Genomic DNA, 21,867 nt, shown 5'->3' with positions numbered 1-21,867 from the left:
AAAATAAAAATAAGATAAAATAAAAATACAATACAATACAATAGTAGGACAAAATTACCAAAAGATAAAAAGTAAAAAGATAAAATTTAAATTACACTCTAATATAGAGTATTATCAGGGAAAGTGAGTGGACATTTAAGAGGAGTTAAATATCCGAACAGCAGTGGGGATGAAGGACTTTCGGTAGCGCTCTGTCCTACACTGAGGGTGCCGGAGCCTGCCGCTGAAGGAGCTGCCAAGCCCCTCCACAGTCAGGTGCAGTGGGTGGAGTGTGTTCTCCATGATGGAGGACAGTCTGGATAACGTCCTCCTCTGTCCCACCTCCTCCACCGATTCCAGCGAGCAGCCCAGGACAGAGCCGGCCCTCCTGACCAGCCTGTTCAGTTTCTTCCTGTCCCGGTCCGTGCTGCCCGCTCCCCAACAAACCACAGCATAGTGGATGGCAGAGGCCACCACAGAGTCAAAGAAAGTGCGGAGTAGAGGTCTGCACACTCCGAAGGACCTCAGTCTCCTCAGGAGGTGGAGGCGACTTTGACCCTTTTTGTAGAGGGCGTCAATGTGAGTGGTCCAGTTTAGTTTGTTATTGAGGTGAACACCCAGGTACTTAAAATTATCCACCAGCTCGATGTCCGAGCCCTGGATGCTCACAGTTGGGTTTTGTAAAAAGGGGTGGGACTTGTTTTAATTTGTTTGAATGCAAATAAAGAGCCAAGTGAGAGTGCCTCACATCACCAAGCCTGGGTTTCATTTTCAACACTGGGTGATTTAAAAACTGCAGGAACAGGAACAGTGTATTCCTGCAGCCACACAGCTGCCCATAATAGTTTCTCCAGGAATAAGGTGGATTCTATTCTTTCTGTATTAATAAAAAATAATTTATGTGCTGAAATGTGCGTTATCTTCCTGAATAAAGGACAGATAGATGTTGAAACCCTTGTCTAGTGCAGGTCACATGTCAGTATCCACAGGGACAGTGTCACTGAACCAGGACCAGAGGTTGTGACGTTGGTTTCACAGAAACTTTGTCTTGTCTCCTCGTCCTTACAGCTGGTCAGTGAGCAACAAGAGAGCCGTCCACTCCTAAGCCCTTCCATTGACGATTTCCTCTGCGAGACAAAGTGTGATGGGGTTTCCCGCCCAGTGACTTCTAACACAGCAGGTACTGTACAGTGATTTTTCAGTCCGCAAAAGTTACGCATTTTAAGTTGTGTTTAGCAGAGACATGTTCCTTTTACTGATAAAGTCGGGGTCATACTTATCACGTTCTGTGTCCACAAAGAGGCATTTCCAGATGCATGTGCTTGCCCGTGATTCCCTTCATTCCCTTCAAGCCTCATATTCCTTGCATGCATACTCAATCCATTCCATTTTTTATTTTCAGGTGAATTCTCAGTAGTTTACCCTCTTTTGTAAGTCTGTGTATTCTTTGAGCTCTGAGTTGTACATGTGTTGTTGCCTCCTCATTTATATTCAAGCAAGTTTCCATGGTTACTGTCTTCTTTGTCTCTTTTGAGCACAACAACAACAACACTGCGACAGGGATGTGTTATGCTTCAGGGGACCATGCGCAGTCAGCACATGTAGTTCACACAGACTCAAATTGAAGGTGCACTGGCGTTCATCGTCGTAGGGTCTGTGCGAACCAACATGGAAATGAGCGGATGACAAAATTGACATCATTATTTTTTGTCAAAATGTAGAATTTGGACACTTCCACTGCAGCGTATAGAGAAACAGCTCTCTGACACCATACTGTGGCAGTTAATGAGGCATATGAATGACACATTGCACACTGCTTCCTGAAGTGAAGTAACATAATTAAACATTTATGTGCACGATCATTAATAGAAAATGCTACATCAGTTGTAATGGAGGCTCCTTCTTGTTTCCTGTTTATCAGCAAATCAGATACTGTGGGTCCAGATCCTTTCTGGCTCACTTGCCGCTCACTCTTTCAGTTTAGTACAACTTTCAACGATTCAAAAGATTTCAACTGAGTACTGAGAAAAACTGTGAAGACAGTTTTCTATCCACAGTTCGCTGTCATTTCTGGTCACTGTAGCTTCTTTGTCCTCTCTGTCTGCCTGAGGCTCAGCTCAGCAGGAGAAGACAGAAAATAACATTTTCAAAGAACACACACACACACACACATTTTCGATTCAACCATAGTGAGGACCTTATAATTCATTCCGCAGCATTCTTAACCTTAACCATCACAACTAAGTTCCTAAGCTTAACCTTTACCATAGCCCCAACCTAAACCCAATTCTAACCCAAAAAGCCATTTAAAGATGTAAGGACCAGCCTCTGTCCTCACTTTGCTAAAATGTCCCCACTGTTTATTGTTTATAGGATAGGTATGACATGTAGGCACACACAGGCTCTAAGGGAGTCAGCGAACCAGGTGAAGCTGACCAAAAAAATGGAGGAAAAATAAAGCTCTCCTTTGTCTGCACTTGAGTTTGTTTTGCCAAAAGCAACCTGTTAACTACACGAAAAACAACACAACTTGTCATGTTTGACTACACAAAATTTCCATGACAAAACAGAATTTCCACCAAACAAAAAAGAAAAACAAATTGACAAAAATGAAGATGTATTTGTGTTCACTGGACACATCAAGAACAGTGGGTGGATCTTATCTTTTATTTCCAGCTGGTTCAATTAAACTATTGCTGAGGAACAAAGGGATGTGCCACTCAAGCATCAAAGTGTATTAAACCATATAGAAAGCAGTCTCCGTTTATTTGATGTATTCATTTGAGGAAGGCTGCTGTCACCTCATTAATCCACACATATCCAATGTTTTCATGTGCGTCCTTTGTCTCCCTAGTGGAGTGACAAGTATGTCAGGTGTTTCATATTCATCAAGACTCGATGAATATTAACTGTTTACTGTAAACACACAAGAGGACGGTCCCGACATCAGTGGAGAACATGTGAAATGTGTATGCCAATGTATATATTCATCATATTGATAAAAGTCAACTGGGTCAAAGTAGGTGTTAGGAGTGTCACCTTGGTTTCCACACGACTGGGACTTAGATCACGGAGCTGTATCATCTTTTGAATTTATGATTCGCAGAGGGCGACTGCATAGCTGACATGTGTCGTTGTCATACTGGCCACTGAATGTGTTGATTCAATCGGGTAAAGTGTGGAGGAATGTTGTGGAAAACTCTCCTCCTGCTGCTCCTGCTTTATATGACGTAGGCTCAATTTAACCAGTCATGTCAGTCTCATTTTTCCAATCCTTACATGCAATTTTATTCTCCTGAACTATTTTGAATCACTGCAGGGAAAACAAAGTGTATTTTTACTGTAAAAGAGTAAATTTATGAATGATGGTGTCAAAAAAAGGACAGAGGCTCTACAGTCACTGTACTCTACCGTGTCTGTCTCAGCCAACAATTTTGTTATTCTCAGTATTTCACTGTAGATGCATACATGTGTGGGTGCACTTCACTAATGCCAGACTGAAATTATTGTGTATTAAACACTGCTGTTAGAGGCATTCAGTTATTTTTATTTTTATGGTTTCACAAATATGTTTCTGTTGTGGAAGTAAATGTGTCACTATTCATTTATTTATGGATCATTAAGCACACTATGTTTTCCAAGGGAACTTCTGACATAGAGATTATTGTTTTGTAATCAAATCTTGAAAATACCAGTAGATTTTAATCTCTAATCCTAGCTATGGTTTATTTAACATTTTAACACCGTTTGCATGTTGTCTAAACCTTTACTTGGTTTCCTCCCTCAGTCTAAGGACGTGAAGCTTATACGTCCGTCAGGCTGTTTTCTCACTGTGATCGACTGGCTCAGACTCCAGCACTGAATAACACTAAACAGGAATTAGCAAGCAAAATAAAATCAATAATGAATGATGAGTACCATCTTAAATATGCTAATCCACATGAGACCTACACTGTGCACTCTCTCTCTCTGCTGTGCAGCTGTACTTTTTCTTTTTTACATGCTATGAGATCATTGCCCTTATTAACAAAAAATAGTCTCACTCACTCACTCACTCACTCGTCTTTTTCAGCACTTTGCTCCGACACAGTGAACGTACACATAAGAATAAAGACTCATCAGCTGTAACCGATTCACTCTTTAAAGCGGATTCATGTAAATCAGCTTATTGTAATATTTGTCTTCCAAAAACATACTAAATTTAGAATTGTTCAAAATTCTTTTGAGGTACTGTATGTCGTTCCCTCATTCTCACGACACCATGTTTTTGTCGTGCTCAACGCTCACATTCACATGACTGAGTGCTCAGTATCAGTCCACAGCCCAAAACACAGCAACACATCATCCATCAACTAATTTTACAGCATACAAGTCGTGAGGTAAGATATCAGGTTGATGGGGAAACTCTATTTGTCTTCCTAGTCTCATCATGTCAAGAAGACTCAAGGGTGCAGAAACAATTTTGGCATCATTGCCTGTTCATAAGCACGAGCAGCGTGTGTCCTTTTTTTTGACAGAAACTCTTCAGGTAATCTGCCTCCCAAAAAGTGTCTTCCTTGATTTCTAATTATCCTTTTGTTCCAAAGAGCACAGGGCATGGGAGACGAGCATACTCTGTAATTACGCAGACATTTCAGTCAACAAATCCTCTCAGCTGGTTGTCATGAAGTAGCAGCACACCAATCATGCACAACTCTTTCTGTAGTCGTGAACCTGCATTGCACAGCAGATACAGTCAGCATAGACACTTTGGAGGTCCCTAAATAATCAAATGTCCATGTGGCGATGCAGGATCCCGGTTTGTCCATGGGTCTTTATGTGTGAAGTTCACATGTTCTCACCATGTGCATGTCTAAAAATATGCAGATTAGGTTGACTGGACATATTCTGGATTGACCGTGGGTGTGGGGATGGGTACGGGAGTGGAACATGCAGAGCTAAACTTCTGTATGTTGACCCTGCGATGGACTGGTGACGTGTCCAGATTGAACCCAGCCTTTTACCCTGTGTCAGCTGGATTGGCTGGGATACTGTGGCCACAAGTATATTTAGATTCTCTGAAAAGAGCAGCGTCACATTTTGTGGATGTGCACTCAGGGGGCAACATCGTGACAGTTTAAGTTTCCTTGACAGCTCAACTCTCTGTGTCACTGAAGATGTAGATCAAAATGCACCATGCAGCACAATAAGTGAAACCTGTTGCTCCGTCGTATTACAATGACAAAGAAATGCTGGGTTTTTAGGGCAAATCTTTTCACCATTGTCTCCAAAGCCATTTTCAGAAAACATAATTTGTTACTATGTGCCGAAATGCATAAGTGTTCGTTGTGATGTGTGTCAAATAAATTAGAAATATGATTTATGTCCTGATTTACTTAAAATCTGCTACCTCTAATTTTTTCAACATGGATTTTTATTGGATTTTTGGTTCAGTACTCTTCAGTGAAACCTCTACAGCCTTATAAAATATATTTGATTATATTAAGCAACAATTATATAATGCTGTTTAATTTTCACAAAGCTTTAGACAATGTGGGTTTGTTGAATGTTCTTAATCAGTCTAGATCTACAAAAGACAGAAGCTGACCTAGTGTTATCTCCCTCCCAGTTCTGTCTTCAACACTGGACCTGCTGGACCTCAGTGAACCCAGCGAGAGGAGGAACAGTAAGGACAGGAAGAGTCTGCTAACATCGCACGGTGACGGACAGAAGAACAACCCACACAGGAAGAAAACAGACGAGACAGAGCTGATCCAGGTGGAAGTTGAACATACAAGACCGATGAGAATCCCAGAGAGAGCATCGATTGACTTGGGTAGAGGAGGTCTGCAAAATGTTGATAATATTTCCATAAATCACAAAAGTGCAATAAACTAAATTACCTTTTAGGAAGATTAAAAGGCCAATTTAGCTGATTTAAGAGAACAGAGAGCACATGACACATAACTTCTGAGGTTTCATAAAGCAGTAACCTAATGTACAATCCTTAATATGTTTATTTAGCATAAGAGAAGGATGAGCATCGAGAAAAAACCCTGCTATATCACCACAACCACCTCCCTCAGTTTCCTTAAAACTTAAAGTCTCACAACTCACTTCCAACAACAAAGACAGTTCACCGTAACGAAAGGGATCATTTTTAAAAAAATAAATAAATGTAAAAAACATTAAGAGGAATCAGCCAATTACTTCAGTGTTTGTCAGTTGAAAAGGTTGAAGTCTAAAGTGAGAACTAATTAGGAAGAGTATGTCAAACTACAATGTGGTGAATAATTTATGTCAGTGAGACGGACTCTAACTCCGCTGCAAAATGTTTTTAGAAATCTGAGCAGATGTTCGCGATTCAAAACAGCCACAGCACTATTTGACCTCAGGTATTGTTCCTGTCACAATACAGTTGTCGCAGGGAAAACAGTTAAAAGGTTTTGTTTGTCATAAAAGCTATGTTGCATAATAACACTGCAAAATAAAAAAAACACGGAATGCTAGAACTATTCCTCCAACTTAATAAATAAGGATAGTTGATATTTTACAAGTGAAATTTGAATTTTAACTTTTTATGATTTCTTTATTTTATATCCATCACTAGTGACCATTGTTTCACCGTTGGATAAATGGGAAGAGTTGAACCCAAACACAGAGAGAAACGGAAACAGAAAATGGAAGCTGGAAAGACGGCGCTCATCTAAAAATTCGTCCAATGAATTTCTGTGGTAGGTAAAGCATTGTCAAATGAGTTCACACAATGCTGATTAAGCCAATCCAATTAAGCCCTCAATTAAAGCTGGAGAAAGAAAAATAACTTGAAACACGAGACATAACTTGTCCCCTGAGCCTAACTGTATGACTGTTTGTTGTGCAGATATGAATTTAGAAGTGTGTGCAGAGAATGTTAACAGAACATTCTGTTAAGAAATGGCACCAAATTTTGAGGAAGGGGCTCTTGAAAAATTGCCATGTGTGGCCCAAGATGCAATGATTTCAAAGAAGAGAAATATTGACATGACATGACATGTAATATTGAGGTTTGTAGAGTAAATGTCTCATTCTACCTGGTTGAGTTCAATGCACAATGCACTAATCCCACCTTCCCGTCTTCTCCTTTAGGAGCATTGACTGTAAAACTCAGTTGGAGTCATCAAATAAAAGCTCCTTGGAATCAAACACTAAAGTGGAGCCGGAGTCTGCCCTAGCATCTCAAGTAAGTGCTCAGTATGACGGGAGCAGGCAGTTATCATTACTGCATGCCCCTGATTGCATTTAGGGAGAGAAGGCGACAAACATCTCAAACACATTGTTCTGCCTGATGGTTAATTTCATGAAATGATGAATTTAACTCACGTATCTATCAACTGCATGTTAATGCATGCTAATGTAGCTTGATGATAAAGTGTGTCTCTAATAAGTCATCCTGTTGTGTAATTGTTTACCCATCATTTTGTCCTAACACCTCCAATTCTTCCATTTCAGCTCAACAGGCAGTATATTAGTGGAAGACATGTAAGCCTCCCTATGCATCCTTTCATAATATATTGAAAGACTTTTACATTTGCACCCAGAAAACAGCATCATCTCAAATGATGACCAAAGGCAAATGCATCGAGTCAAAGCCGCACCTTTGAGTACGTCCAGATATGCTGTTGGCCTTGAATTTGGTTTTTGTGGTGCTGCAAGGTCCAAATGTCAAATGCTTTCCTCCTGAGTTGATGTTTCTGTGTAGGTTTGCATAAGGGGTCTTGTTTTGAGACACCATTATTAGATTAATAGCCTCTGAATTATGCAGCAGCTTTACTCTGAACCCATTAGTGTTGATCTCTTCAAGCCAGCTAGACATACATCATCTTTTCACCACTGATAAATAATAGATTTAGGATTAAAGATAGCTATCCCACACAGAGGGAAGTTATTGGCAAACAAACGGGCTAAATTTGTTTCACTCAGGAGTTACACAGCAGTTCACTAACAGAGATCCTGTAGTAAAGAGTGGGTTTAGTTTTGACAACTACACACACACACATATGCATGTAAATACGGGAGACCTGTTGCATGAGATTTACACACACAGAGACAACACTAAAGTTAAAATTAAAGGGGAAATCCACCCTCAGATTAGTGTGCAGTGATGGACATGAGAGCTTGAAATGCATCATCAGGAGAGATGAAGTGTTGGTTATTACTTGAGTTATGACATTTATTCTTGACCTTGTAAATCCAATTCAATCCAACTTTATTTATAAGTACTGCACACAGACGTGACAAATACAAAAGTAAAAACAATAAAAGACAGTAAAAGTCAATCTCAAACAAAGTTAAAAGCTAAAGTGTTATCTAAGAGGACTTAAAAACAGGAAGTGAGTTGTCCTGTCTGATGTGCAAAGGCTCATTCCACAGTTTCAGGGCAATGACTGAAAACACGTGGTCACCTCTGAGCAATATCATCATATCATCTGATATGGCAAAGTAATCTAATCTCACTCAGCACCCACTCACTCACCACATGTGAATGGAACTGGGTGAAATGGACTGTATTAAAATTATATTTTATCAAATTAACCACTTGTAATGTCAGCTAAGGTGGTCTGCCATATTAATCTCACCTCAGTTTCAAAATCAACCAAAAATTTACTTTTCACATAACATGAGATTTCCGTCTTTGGCTCCACAGCTGTGTACTCTACTATTTGCCTTATGCTTGTTTCAAAGTCTATACCATCCACACAGTTTGTGCAAATTGCGAATGCTAAGCAGAGCAGTTCTCGCTCCCACACAAGAACTTTCAATGCACCGCCCAAGTACCCGTGACCGAGGCACTGTTGCAAACAGTGCAAACATGCTAGCCAAGTGGCAAAGCTCAATCTGTACTCCCGCTCTGAAGCCTCAACAATTGCAATTTGGCTGGCGTCACAGTTCACAGACGCCACCTGCAACCAGGCACCTATGGAGCAATTTTCCTCTGAATGGGAACATAATTAAGAAATTGAAATCATGGAAGTAAGACCACTCGCCCCTCAGGAAAAATGTTTACTGATATTATAAATCAAGGGAGAAGTAAGCTCATTTTCCCATTGACTTCCATTCTTTTTTCAACCAGCATAGTTGCCCCCTGGTGGCTTATTCAATATAAATGTACTTCCTCATTAACCTCCAAACGCAACCAACCCACAAACTGCATTTTTTCATCGGACTTGCTGTCTCTGAACGGCAATACAAAGTCCTGCATCTTTAACATTTTCCATGTTTTGGAAAATGTTGTTGCCGTTGCCTATTGTCTAGTATTTAGAGATATAATTTATGCATTATATCTAAATACAAAAGAGACTGTCATATATTTTGTTGAGTTCCAGAGAGTAACAAAAATAATTGTGTTGGATTTTTCCTTCAACAACACAGCTCAAGGCTACTGCAATTCTTTCTTGCAACACATCTTTGTAAACAGAACACTGCATGCATTCATTCATTCATTCATTCATTGATCTTCTACTGCTTTATCTTCCACATGAGGGTCGCAGGGTGCTGGTGCCAATCCCAGCTGACATAGGGCGAAAGGCAGGGTACACCCTGGACAGGTCACCAGTCCATCACAGGGACACATAGAGACAAACAACCATCCACTCTCAGTCATATTTGCTTAATCCCTAAATATGCATGTTTTTGGACTGTGGGAGGAAACTGGAGAACCTGGAGAAAACCCATGCACACTCTGCATACATTCCATCTTGTAAATACAAATGTGGTTATCTGAAAAAATTGGTGACAAAATGTCATCCGAGTCAGTTAATAATGGGATTACATAACCTCAATTAATCTTACATAATGACCATCGGAAGAGATGGGAACAGTGACAGGTACTGATTGGCCTGAGTGCCCAGCAGCCGCCGACTCTACACATGTGGATTGGTCGATTCCTCTAATGCGTCTACTAGCACTGGAACACATTTAGCACATTCACTGCAATTTAAAATAAAGTACCATATCACATGTTAGCATGAAAGAGAATCCCAAAATCATTTACCCTTTGCAGTAAAATGTGCGGGTATAATGTGGAAAGTGTAAACCACACTGCACACTCATAATGCAAAACCATGGGCATGTAATTGATCGATTTTCATTTCGGCAGCAGAGCAATGCTTCATATTTGTGCCTGTGATGTGGAGCGGGGTGGGTGGAGAGGAGATGGAGGGGTGGGATGCTGACAGTATGGTTCTGCTGGCCTTCCTAAGCATGTCAGAGGCTGGCAGGGACATTTACTCATCCCTGAAAAAGCAGAGCCGGCTGACCCTGCACACTCCCGCTGCCCGTCTGTCCCTCTGGCTGATGGCATATGTATGCTGTTTGTGTGTGTGTGTGTGAGTACATGTGTGCTTGGTTGTTTGTTATGTGTTTTTTGAATGTGTGTATGCTTTAAGGATTATATTTGCACATAAATGTTTATATTATGAAATGTTTGGTTGTATGTGTGCGTGTGTGTGTGTGACAGGCTCGTCTAACAAAGGAGCAGCGGTGGGGCAGTGCCCTCCTGTCCAGACATCAGTCCCTGGAGGAAGAGTTTGAGCGAGCCAAGGCTGCTGTTGAGGTAAGCAGTGAGCTGCTCACATCTGTCCACTGTTAACAAAGAGCCAATTTCACTCCTGACCTTACTGACTTATGCCTGCCCCACACTAGAGGAGAATTGGCCAGATTTTGGTCCAGAGCTGGCCCTTTCCACAATCGTGGGTGTCTTCCGATTAAAGTCGATTCTCAGCCATGACTTTATCCAGAGTTTTTTTTGCATTTCTCAGCATAAAACATCACACACACACACACAACAGCTGTTAACTAGCACCACTTTTATCATGCTTCTTCCTCGCAAACTGTGACATCATCAGTGGGCGTGTCATATTCTGTGTTGGAAAAAAGGAAGTATGGAGATTTTGCTGGTGCTGTGTTGTACTTTTGCCTGAGTAACGTGGAGTAACGTCCTCCCGCTTTGGTTCCTCTTAAACTGGTGTGAACACGAGCTGGTTTGCCAGAAAATAACAAGGTTTTGAAGCTCCAGAATGGCACCAGAGGCAGAACCAGAACCGTGTCCGTCTGAAATGGTAAGGTCCTCTGTAGAACCAGAATTCAAACCAGTGACCTTTCAGTGTGAATAGGACAGAAAGACAGTATTTTGTTTGCTTAGCAATGTGTCATATTTCCTTGGATAGAAACTGGTGTTTGCCTTTTTAAAAAAATCCTTACTTGGGTTTTATATTATATCCTTAAAATAATTACATAAAGAAAGTTCTCTGAAATTAAAAACAAAGGAAACTTTGATGTGAAATATCCATCATGAGTGTCTATAGCCTCTTAATCACCTACCTGAAGCCCTGTTGAGCCGACTTCCATTCAGCCCTTTTTCCCTCTGTGAAATGATCACTACTGTGCTTCCTGTAATGGCCCCTGTGGTGCACTCTGACAGTGTAATAGTCTATTCTAAAATTCATGAGGTGTTTGACCCAGAAGAATATTCAAAACTCTCAGCTGGCTAACAATAGTTAGGTAAATAGGTCAGTCATTTTAGAGCCAGGGTTATCAGATATCACAGGGGGATGGCACAGTTATAGTAATCAGATATGGCTTAATTCATCATAGTAATGTGCGTCAACACAGCACGAGTTAAGACTCAATGTTTCCCTGATGTTCTTGTGCCATACAGCTTGTGATAATGTTTTGCATAATAACAATATGGGAAATCACTGGAAAAACCTCCAAACAAATAATCTCAAGGCACTTTCCTCACCTTCCATTTTTCAGTTTCATTGTATATCATGTTGCTGTAGGATTGCATGAAAATTCCTGAGACAACTTGAGTGTTTTCCTCTTCTCATTTCCTCTCATAGACTGTACAAAAGAAATGAAAGTAGCCTTACAGTTTGAACAGTGATGTCCAGCAGGTATTTTCTACCGCTTTATCCTCCACATGAGGGTCGCAGGGGGTGCTGTGCCAAACTCAGCTGAAATAGGTCGATAGGTGGGGTACACCCTGGACAGCTCCCCCGTCCATCACAGGGACACACAGGGACAAACAACCTCCAGTCAATTTAGAGTGTCCAATTCATCCTCATATTGCATGTTTTTGGACTGTGGGAGGAAACCGGAGAACCTGGAGAAAACCCACGCACACACAGGGAGAACATGCAAACTGACATGCAAACCCGAATCTTCTTGCTGCAAAGGCAAGAGTGCTAACCACTTCACCAACTGTGTGGCCCAGATTGCAAAAACAGCTCAATTTAAATGGAAGTCGATGGGCAAATGAGCCCACTGCTTACTTTATTTGATAATGTCAGTAAACGTTTCCTGAGGAGTTCATCGACGAGGAAAATGTTGATAAAGCTCAGCACATGTAAGTGAACACAGTGTGATTGTACGCTATAATTGGTGCCTGGTTGTAGGTCATGTCTGTGATTTCTGATTTTAAAAACTGATATGCACCACAAATCTATCATAATGGGTGGTTATATAGGCTGTAGGTTCTGTTTCAGACAGGAATTTAGTAAGTAAGTAAAAAACCTTCAACTGTCACGTCACCATTACAGTATTCAGCTTTACTGAGGTCTGCAGTGGACCGTTGCACACAGAGCTACAGTATGTGTTATGGTCAATAAATAATGGAGCAGGAGGAGAAAGTGAGAGCAGCTGCTGCAGAAGAGTGGACTGACCCGCTTGGGGATCCCCTTTCCAAAATTAGTGATGATGTCACATGTTGTATAAGCCGTAAACTGTGTCCCGTCAATCCTCCCCATCAACCAGTGAGGACATTTTGATATGCTCCTGGGTGAGTGTCTGAGGATGGAGCATTGATTGAAACAGTATCGCACAGATTCGATCGAGCAGCCCGAGTGCTGACCTCTGCTCTAGAGGAGCTCTGGGGCAAGTGGTCAGCCATTTTGGCTTCAGCTGCCAATATCAAACCACAGTCACATCATTTCAGCTGAAGTACTGCAGCTGTGCATATGCATACACTTTGATACTCAGGAAGACATGGAAGTAAAGGTGTCTCAAATGGCAGAGAGAGCGTTAAATCAGCACGTCACCATTCTGCCGAATCAGTTAATAGATGAAACAGCCTCATGTGAAAAATAAACATTAGGAAATAAAAAGCCTAGAAAGTTGACTGTCCATGAGTATGATCATCAATTACAGAAAATGACAGCATGAAACATTTATTACAGAGAATCACTGAAACAGCTGCAGGGTGATTTTTGACTTCAGGGAACAGTGACTGTGGGGCATAAGATGGCACTGGTGATAAAGACAAGATAAAGGTGACTGTGTCCTCTTGCTTGATTAAAAACGGCAGCTGGTTCACTTTTATCTTGCACAGCACTGGTCTGAGTTCAGAGCCTTGGTTTCAGTGAAATATTGCCAGGGGCAGTTGCCTAGTAGTTACAGATCCATTGTTGTGATCAAAAGGTCAGTGGTTTAAATCCCAGGTCTGCTGGAACATGCAGATGAGAAATGCTTTTACTCCTCCTTAAAAACTAAATGTGCTGTTAAGCAGACAACCCAACCACAAGGTTTCCTGGTTTTGCGTGAAGACTATTGCTATATACCAAAACTTGGTTGCTCATGTAGTTTCATTTAGTATTTTTTATCTTTCGTTTAGAGCAGGAGTCTCAAACTCAAATGACCTGGGGGGCACCGAGTGTCTAGTTTGGTCAGTAGGGGACCGGTCAGGTGAAAAAAAAAGTCCAACTTTTTAAGATAAAATATAATATAATATATATATATATATATATATATATATATACATATATATACATATATACATATATATACATATATATATATATATATATATATATATATACATATATATACATATATATATTAAAAATATGTATATATCGTAAATATATATTTACAATATTTATCATACTCAAACTAAAAGTGTTTCTGTTGATATGGAAAGATAAATAGTTTACAATATAAACATATTCATGATCCAATTAATCTATGAATCTATTAATTTAAAAATTGTATCTATTAATTCAAAAAATGAATGACTATTAATAAAAAACAAAGTATACAGAAATAACTCATAACTGGCGGGCCGCATTAAATTGATTGTGGCTGCAAGTTTGAGTACTCTGGTTCAGAGTCTTAACTGTGTTTGTGACCTCCTGATTGTGGCTAGCATGTACAGTGGCAGTTTAATGGTATAAGTGAAAACAAACAAAAATTAGTTTGTAATAACGGATTTAAAGTGATTTAATAAAAAAGAATAAAGAAAGTATTTTCTGGCTTTGTGACCCAGATAATAACCATGCCAAGTCTCAATGATTAAAAAAATTGCAAAGTATATAAAATGACTTCAAATGGGGACATGTCCACTGGAGGAGATGAACTCACATTTTAATGGGGATTAGAGCAAGTGAACACTGCCGTTTGTTAGTGTTTGTACAGAATACAAATGTAAACGCTCTGGTATCAGACCACATGTGCAGCAAACATACAGAGAAGCAACATTTTCACCATTTTGATCAGTTTTAACGACATGGTTTAGCTACAGTCCTGCCTTCTCTCTCGCTCCATAGTTGTTATGTTTTTTATGTTGTCAGTATACTATTCTCAAACATACATAAAGTTAAAGTTAGTTTTTATTAATCCCCTTAGGGAAAGTATTCCTCTGCATTTTGACCCATCCTAGAATTAGGAGCAGTGGGCTGCCACACTGAGTAGTGCCCGGGGAGCATTGGGGGTTGGGTACCTTGCTCAGGGGAACCGGCGACCCTCTGGTTACAATTCAAGTTCCCTTTCCACTTGGCCACGGACTGCCCCCTTTACATATACTGTGTAAAGTGGAGAATAATTTGCTTTAGTTGTCTCAAACTCAAATATCTGTGAAGTGAAGGGTAACAGCATGTCCAGCTGATATTTCTCACAGGTTCGCCACTTAATCCCACCGTTTTCACACATTCACTGCTGTGAATATTCAAGGTCAATGTGTGGCTTTGGACAAACAACACAATTTTTCCACAGACAAGATGTCACCTATCTGGTGTTTAAGTCCTTAGCTTTGTATAAGACATACTGGAAGAAAATAATGCAGAAAGAACATGTCCTTCACCTGAATACAATGTAAACAATGTATAAAATGTAAACCAGATCTGGACATTATACCTGTGCCATTAATGCACAGTTTACTGGAAATGTTGCACAGGGTTTTTGTCTAAAATATCATCTTTGCCTCTGTAGGACTCTATGTTCTTATTGCAGACATCCATATAGAAGGTAATCCCACTTTCTGCCAGAATGCATTTATAGCACGTTGTCCACTGAAATGTATTTTATTCTTCTCTGATTGACATTATCAGGAGCAGCTTCCCATTTTCGTCTTGCTGACCAAGGACTTGGCCTACGCAGCAGAACAGCGGGTGGCTCGTTAACATTAAAAGGCCAGGCCAGCTGTGCTCTGGAGATGAAAAGAGCTTTTTCCCTTTAAAAAAAAAAAAAGGGAAAAAGCGGCTTTGTGTCATCTGTAAATAATGAGACTTTTTGTAATGTAAGCCTCCTGGGCAAAGTGGATAAGTCACCCCTATTCATGGGCTTGGTTCTCTACAGAGGTATCAAGTTAAAACAACTAAAGCAGAGCAAACAGATAACATTAGAGTCAACTTGATAAATACTGAGATTTAGTGTGTAGTAGTTATACTATGCATGATAAGAAACCCTTCAGTTAAGGATTTGTTTTTGCCAAGAACATTTCAGCAAAGGCAAAAAGAAAAATTCTAACTACTATACTGTTAGTTATAGTTTATTTTGTTTTACAATATGAGATTTGTGCACTTTAATATGAGCTCTGGGAGTATTACGTTCTGCTGAGTCAGTAAATTAACTCAAACATGCTATGAATTCATCATTTCAGCAATGTGGCTGTGCATTTTTTACAGGATTATTTACACAAAAGCAGATTTCAGAGGTTCAGACACTGAGTAAGTGAGTGGACCGTTCTATGGTTGCTACAAGCTTCATAGCCTGAAGCCCCTCATTTCCTTTAATACCTTCATGATTGCAATTAGTGTTTATGTTATATATTAAAAAGCGGAATAAAGCTGTGTTGTAAATTGAGCATTGTTAGCGTGGTAACAAATTAAAATGACCAATCCAGGAGAATACTAAGAACAGTCACCTTCATTATTGTTATAGCTGATCTGTGTATGTTGTTTCATACGTGTAAACTTAGTTTAATCTTTATTTCTTTATGTAAATTAATCTTTTTTTTAAAAAAAAAAGAACATTAGTTCATGTATTTTAACTGACTTTATTATGGTAATGCTCGAATAGAAATATGCTGAAGGCCAATATACTGTACGTACACAGTATGAAATATAAAACAGCCACAAGTATGTGTAACTTGTTGGTGGTGCCATGATTATCCATGTTGTCAATAATATATTCATGAGGTACCTAATAAATTCTCACCTCACCACTGACACACCAACAGTTTATTTTACACACAGTGGTGACAAGTTTGGTGTCAGGAAGCACAATGTACTCCATTACTCCACAGAACCATTTCACGCAACTTCAGTGCTGCTGAAATTAGAGTCGCAGCAGCGTGTTTGCTCCAGTGATACAAGATATAAATTGTCTTGTTCCACATAATTAATCTGCCAATATCAGTGTTGACAAAAGCGGTAGGATAAAGCGGTAGATGATGACTGACTGACTGACTGTATTTAGTTTGTCACCAGTAATGCAACTACAGGGAGCATGGTGAGAAATAATGTGAAATAATTAATGTTATGTAAATGAACACAGTGGGTGTAATGTAAGAAATAACATGAAAATAAGAGACATAATTAGGCTGCGCAGTCATATCAGGATTAGTGGTCATTCATGACACATTTGTTATTATAGAACAGTGGTGGAAAGTAGTTATTATAATGATTTAAAATGATCCAAAAATAGTGATACCAAATTCCCATGTGTGTGGGAAACAACAAATATTGCCTTTTTAGCACATAAAGTAAACAGAAGTGACAAATGACCCTTTTTAAATCAACTTGCTTTGGGCATAAGTGTTACAAAAAAAAATGCCCATGACATTCAAACCATTTCCAAATGAGTTCACACAATGCTGATGAAGCAAATCAGCTCTACACGACTCTACACGGTGTCAATACAGCCGTAGAATAGTATCTGTGTCAGCAGGCAACATTCCCTCACTGACAGTGATTCATTAACAACAGCATTGTGCCAGTGAAGTGAGAGAGAGTACAACTGGAACTGCTCAAGAAACCAAGTCATCCATCAGTTTGACTCATACACACTTCTTGTCCCCACCCGGCTTGTCCCTCTGCTGCTGGTGTATACACACAATTGCACCCTCTGTCAGGTCTGATAGTATTAATTAAAAGAACCCATTTTCTGTTGAAGGACACGACATAAAAATAATCTTACATTACATTGCTGTTCATGAAAACCAAAGAGGCAGAAACAGAAACAACTACAGAAATCAACAAACGTTATGCAAGGTAGCTTTACTTAATTACTTAATAAACAAGTACAAAATTGAGTGCTAATAGTGTTTTATCATATGTTTTTATATGATTATTTTGACTTTTATGCTCTGACCCATCTCCACCACATGAAGTGTGATAGTTCACTTCCTGACAGAAACAATGGTGGAGACTCTCCCTCAGGCAATTTGTTTGAGAGTCAGTATCCTGCAATTACCTGCTATCTCTCACCATCAGAGGCCACACTATGGCCTCCATGTCAATCACAAGCCTCTAAGATGTGGAGATGAAAGTCCTTTGACACAGTAATGCTCAATCTTATAGTATTTCTTTCTGACCCCACCCTCCTTTGTATAGTTACCACACAGACACACACAGTGTATACAGGGCTGTCATGTTGAGTTTCTGGCCTGTTTTATTAAATTGGCAGAAATGATGGGCATAAAAAAAAGCCAAGTATCGACATATCATGCTGCTGGGAATACTTCAGACTACAATCGTGATAACTGGGGAAATAAATCTGTAAACCGTTTTGATTATGTGATTCGTTCAAATTCAAATATGGCCATTTAAAAGTTTTTCATTGCATCAACGAAACACAACCAATTGTATAAATAAAGAGGTTAAGAATTTACCATGAAAAAGACATGAGTTTTTAAATTAAATAAGAAATTAAAGAGATACTGTGTGTCCTGATAGATTGATGTAGCTTTGTGAGCACATGGAATCTGTTTCACCTCTTCATTCAGGCAGTTGAGTTAAAGTGAGTAAAAATAAAAGGCACATTTCAACTTTTTTTGAAATCATGAAAATTAAAAAGATCTAATTTTAGCTTTGCTGACATGTACAAAAATATCTCTTTTAATCCCTTTCAAAAAAACAACTTCTCTTCAATGATCAGAGGCAGAGTGAATATGTGGCTCCATGAGCAGGTTCAATCTGGCTAAAAATAACAATTTTGTTATTAAATAAAAAACCCTCTGTTTAAACATAAAGTTGGACTGAAATGGGATCATTGAGTTTGAGAAAGATAAGCACAGTGTCATTAGCAAAACAGTGAGATGAAGAAGATAAATAGTCAATTTAATTTTAAGTTAAGTAGGAGAGAATGTAGAAATTATGAATATGATTCTCCGTATTAAAATCAGCAATATGAAAATTATAGATTATTATAGCTATTTAATACACATTTCACTGACAGCAGCAGTTTTAAGATAGAAAAGAGTGATTTCAAATATAAAAAAAAAGGTTTTCCTTAGAATCCTGTGCCCTCAAATCTAAACTATATAATAATATAAACATTATACGACTGAATCACAACTTCATTTTTGAATTGCTCTTCACCTCCGTCAAACACGAGCCTCACGTAGAGCTCATTGAGCACTGGGCCTAAGGCAAAGTACAGAGTGACTGTGACGTACAGTTTTATTCATTGCTCTTAAGTTATGAAATGAGGCTCATCATCCAAACAACAATGTCTGTGATTAGAACAGTTCACTGCACGGCTGATTACTGTGGTGTACAATCATTTTTGGAAACATTTGAATGTGGAAGTTGGAAAAGGTTTATTTTAGAACGACTCCCTTGACTTGTATTTTACTGACGGTGTCAAAATGATTTTATTCACATTGCAGCATTTGGAGAATATTCCTAAAATTGCTTTACATTTAATCTAAAAGACAGTTACTCTCTGCAGTCTTGCGTATAATTACTTCAGTCGGTTACTTTCATCCGTTCACTGGTAAATCCAATTACACCAAGACATCAAACCAAGACAACGTACACTGCAGGAAAAAAGTAATGTTGTAAACAAAATCCTTTGGATCATCGTACAGAAGAAATTAAATACATGACTAATACAAACATGCATCTAATACACTCACTGTAAAGGCTGTGATTTCCTGTCAGACAGAAAATGAGAAGCTATTCCAGGAAGTGGAGCCGATTATTCATGCAAGCCAATTAAAACACTGAGAAAGAGTTCAAATGTCAACCTAACAGAGACTTTAAAACCATAATACTGTTTTGACCATGTGAAGCTGTTTTGACCATGAGCTCGATTGAATGATTTTGTTATTGTTTGTGCATATGTGAAACCAAAAGAGTGCTTTCTAATTCTAAAACTGTATTCTGAAGTAATTAGTTTCATCAGAACTACCTCTCAAGTGTTAACTTGCATTTTAGGAGTTCTGCCAGTTCATTTGTGCCAGCAGGATATTGTCTCGTACACGGACTTTTTTCCTGGTGGTATCGCATTCATCTGAATTTCAAGTGCAGAGTGTTTCTTCCACTAAATGTGATGTTTCATCAGATATGTGGGCTCCTTATGTTACAGTCAGAACAACCACTGAGCCTCATGGCGTGACATTTCCAACTGTATAATAGGAAATTACAGGAGCTGTTATTCTACAGTGCACTAATCATCCCCTCCCTCTTCTCTTCTCACCCTCTCCTCCTCCTCCTCCTCCTCCTTTTTCCATCCTTCCCACCCCACCTCTCCCTCCCTCCATCATCTGCAGTCAGATACAGAGTTTTGGGATAAGATGCAAGCAGAGTGGGAGGAGCTTGCGCGGCGGAACTGGCTGACAGAGAACGAGCAGGCCCAAATTCCCTCCAGTGTCTCACCACATGAGAAGGTCACTATTGTCAACATGTTAGATGTAGAAAGTGCATGCATTTACACTGTTATTCAGGTTAACAGGTTCAGTATTCATAGCCTATGTTGTGTAAATAATGCATTCCTGTTTATATTATGTATGGCAAAGGTGGCTGATGATAAATAATGTAAACACTCGTCTTAAGTATGTTTACTGTACATTTGACATGAGAGTCTATACTATAGAATATTTTTACAGCAGGGAACAACAAAATGCAATCAGATCTCTTCCATTAGACAAACCTATCCAGTTATGTCCGAAAAATGCTCTTCCCTCTGACTTTCCATGCAGAGAGAAGAGATTGACATTATGTCTAAAAAGAAATGTCCATAAAAAAGTAACGATGTTCCCTTTGGTATCTTATAGTTTCAAAGGCAATTATAGAGCAGTCAGCCAGAAAAACATGCACTGCTGTCTTTTATGACTTTAAAAAGTGTCCTTGGACAACTAAGTCTAATACTTTGTGTTGACTGTGAAAAAGAATGGTAAGTAGTTCTTACAGTGCACATGTTGGCTGTAAATGGGATGGAGAACATACAACTTACAGCTGACTGACTTCACTCATCAGTGGTATATTAAAAGTACAGACTTGTGAACTTCCTTAGTCATTTCACCACAGAACTAGTTCTCACAGAAAAAGCAGACGGCCTCACACACGCCATGTTCATCACAAGCTTTTAACATTTAAATAGAACAGATAAACCCCTGGAGCACAGCTCAAGTTTGATGTGAAGCTAAAAAGATCAATTCCAGCTTCTGTGGCTTTGTTTAAATGTACAACTGCACAGGAAACTGACTTTGCCACTGTCCCTGTTTTTGTTTTTGTGTCTGACAGGGTTACTACTTCCACACAGATAATCCTTATAAGGACTTCCCCAACGCATTTGAAGAGGGACAAAAGAAATCTCGAGAGGGAGACCTGCCAAATGCTGTCCTACTTCTGGAAGCAGCTGTCTTGCAAGATCCTCATGATTCAGAGGTGAATTCATTTTTGTCCAATTTAACCCCAGAGACGCCTGTAATTCCAACTGTGGGTTGTATTTTCCAAAGGGAAGGAGCTTTACACCTACAAACCTGTAGTCCTGCGTCAGTCAACCAAGTCAAGTCAATTTGATTTATGTAACCCAACATCACAAACACAGTTCACCTTGAAGGGCTTTATAGTCTGTACAGCAGATGACCCTCTATCCTTAGACCCTCACATTGAGTGATGGAAATACTCCACAAAAGCCCTTGCACAGGGGGAAAAAACTTGCTACAGCAATTGGTTTTTAGCTCGATCTCAAGGCTAATCCAACGTCACTTAACTCCACCTCCTGTTGAGATAAGCTACAGAGTAAGAAAGCCTCCCTGACCAGGCTGTGTGAAACAGACTGACATCTTTATAGGCTGAAAGATCATGTCTTTATACAAAGTTATTTTAGAATTTGGAATATACAAATGCCAGTTATTCTGGAGAGAGGATTATCCCTAGTTGTATGGAACTAATACGATTCTAAATTTCCTCCAAGGGTGCTTGTGGCTTCTTGCCCTACTGTGACGACCTTATTCAAAAATGATTTCACCCCTCATTTCAAAGAGTGGAACGAAAAGAAAAAGAACATCTTGAGTTTAGCTTCAGAGCAGGTTAAGTTTGTCATTACAGAGGAGAAATATAATTTCACGTTATGGGTCCTGGTTTAGTTTTTCTGCCCTCTTGCACTGATCAATAGAATTATGAATGTTCTTTTTCCGAGTGTGCA

At 39.4% G+C, this 21,867-nt stretch overlaps 1 protein-coding gene across 1 annotated transcript in view; it reads left to right on the top strand.

Annotated features, from left to right (window-relative positions):
- pex5la (peroxisomal biogenesis factor 5-like a) overlaps positions 1–21,867 on the top strand; it is a 69,948-nt gene that overhangs the window by 41,853 nt on the left and 6,228 nt on the right. Inside the window, exons 3-10 of the mRNA XM_044043535.1 lie at positions 1,048–1,159; positions 5,588–5,803; positions 6,569–6,692; positions 7,087–7,180; positions 7,450–7,479; positions 10,457–10,552; positions 19,988–20,104; positions 20,961–21,104. Of these exons, the coding sequence (XP_043899470.1) occupies positions 1,048–1,159; positions 5,588–5,803; positions 6,569–6,692; positions 7,087–7,180; positions 7,450–7,479; positions 10,457–10,552; positions 19,988–20,104; positions 20,961–21,104 (933 nt within the window). The remainder of the gene's footprint in view (positions 1–1,047; positions 1,160–5,587; positions 5,804–6,568; positions 6,693–7,086; positions 7,181–7,449; positions 7,480–10,456; positions 10,553–19,987; positions 20,105–20,960; positions 21,105–21,867) is intronic.

This window comes from Solea senegalensis, linkage group LG14 (assembly GCF_019176455.1).
Source record: "Solea senegalensis isolate Sse05_10M linkage group LG14, IFAPA_SoseM_1, whole genome shotgun sequence".
Lineage (NCBI taxonomy): Eukaryota > Metazoa > Chordata > Actinopteri > Pleuronectiformes > Soleidae > Solea > Solea senegalensis.
Note: the sequence above shows the minus strand (reverse complement) of the source record. Positions and strands in the feature narration are given on the sequence as shown.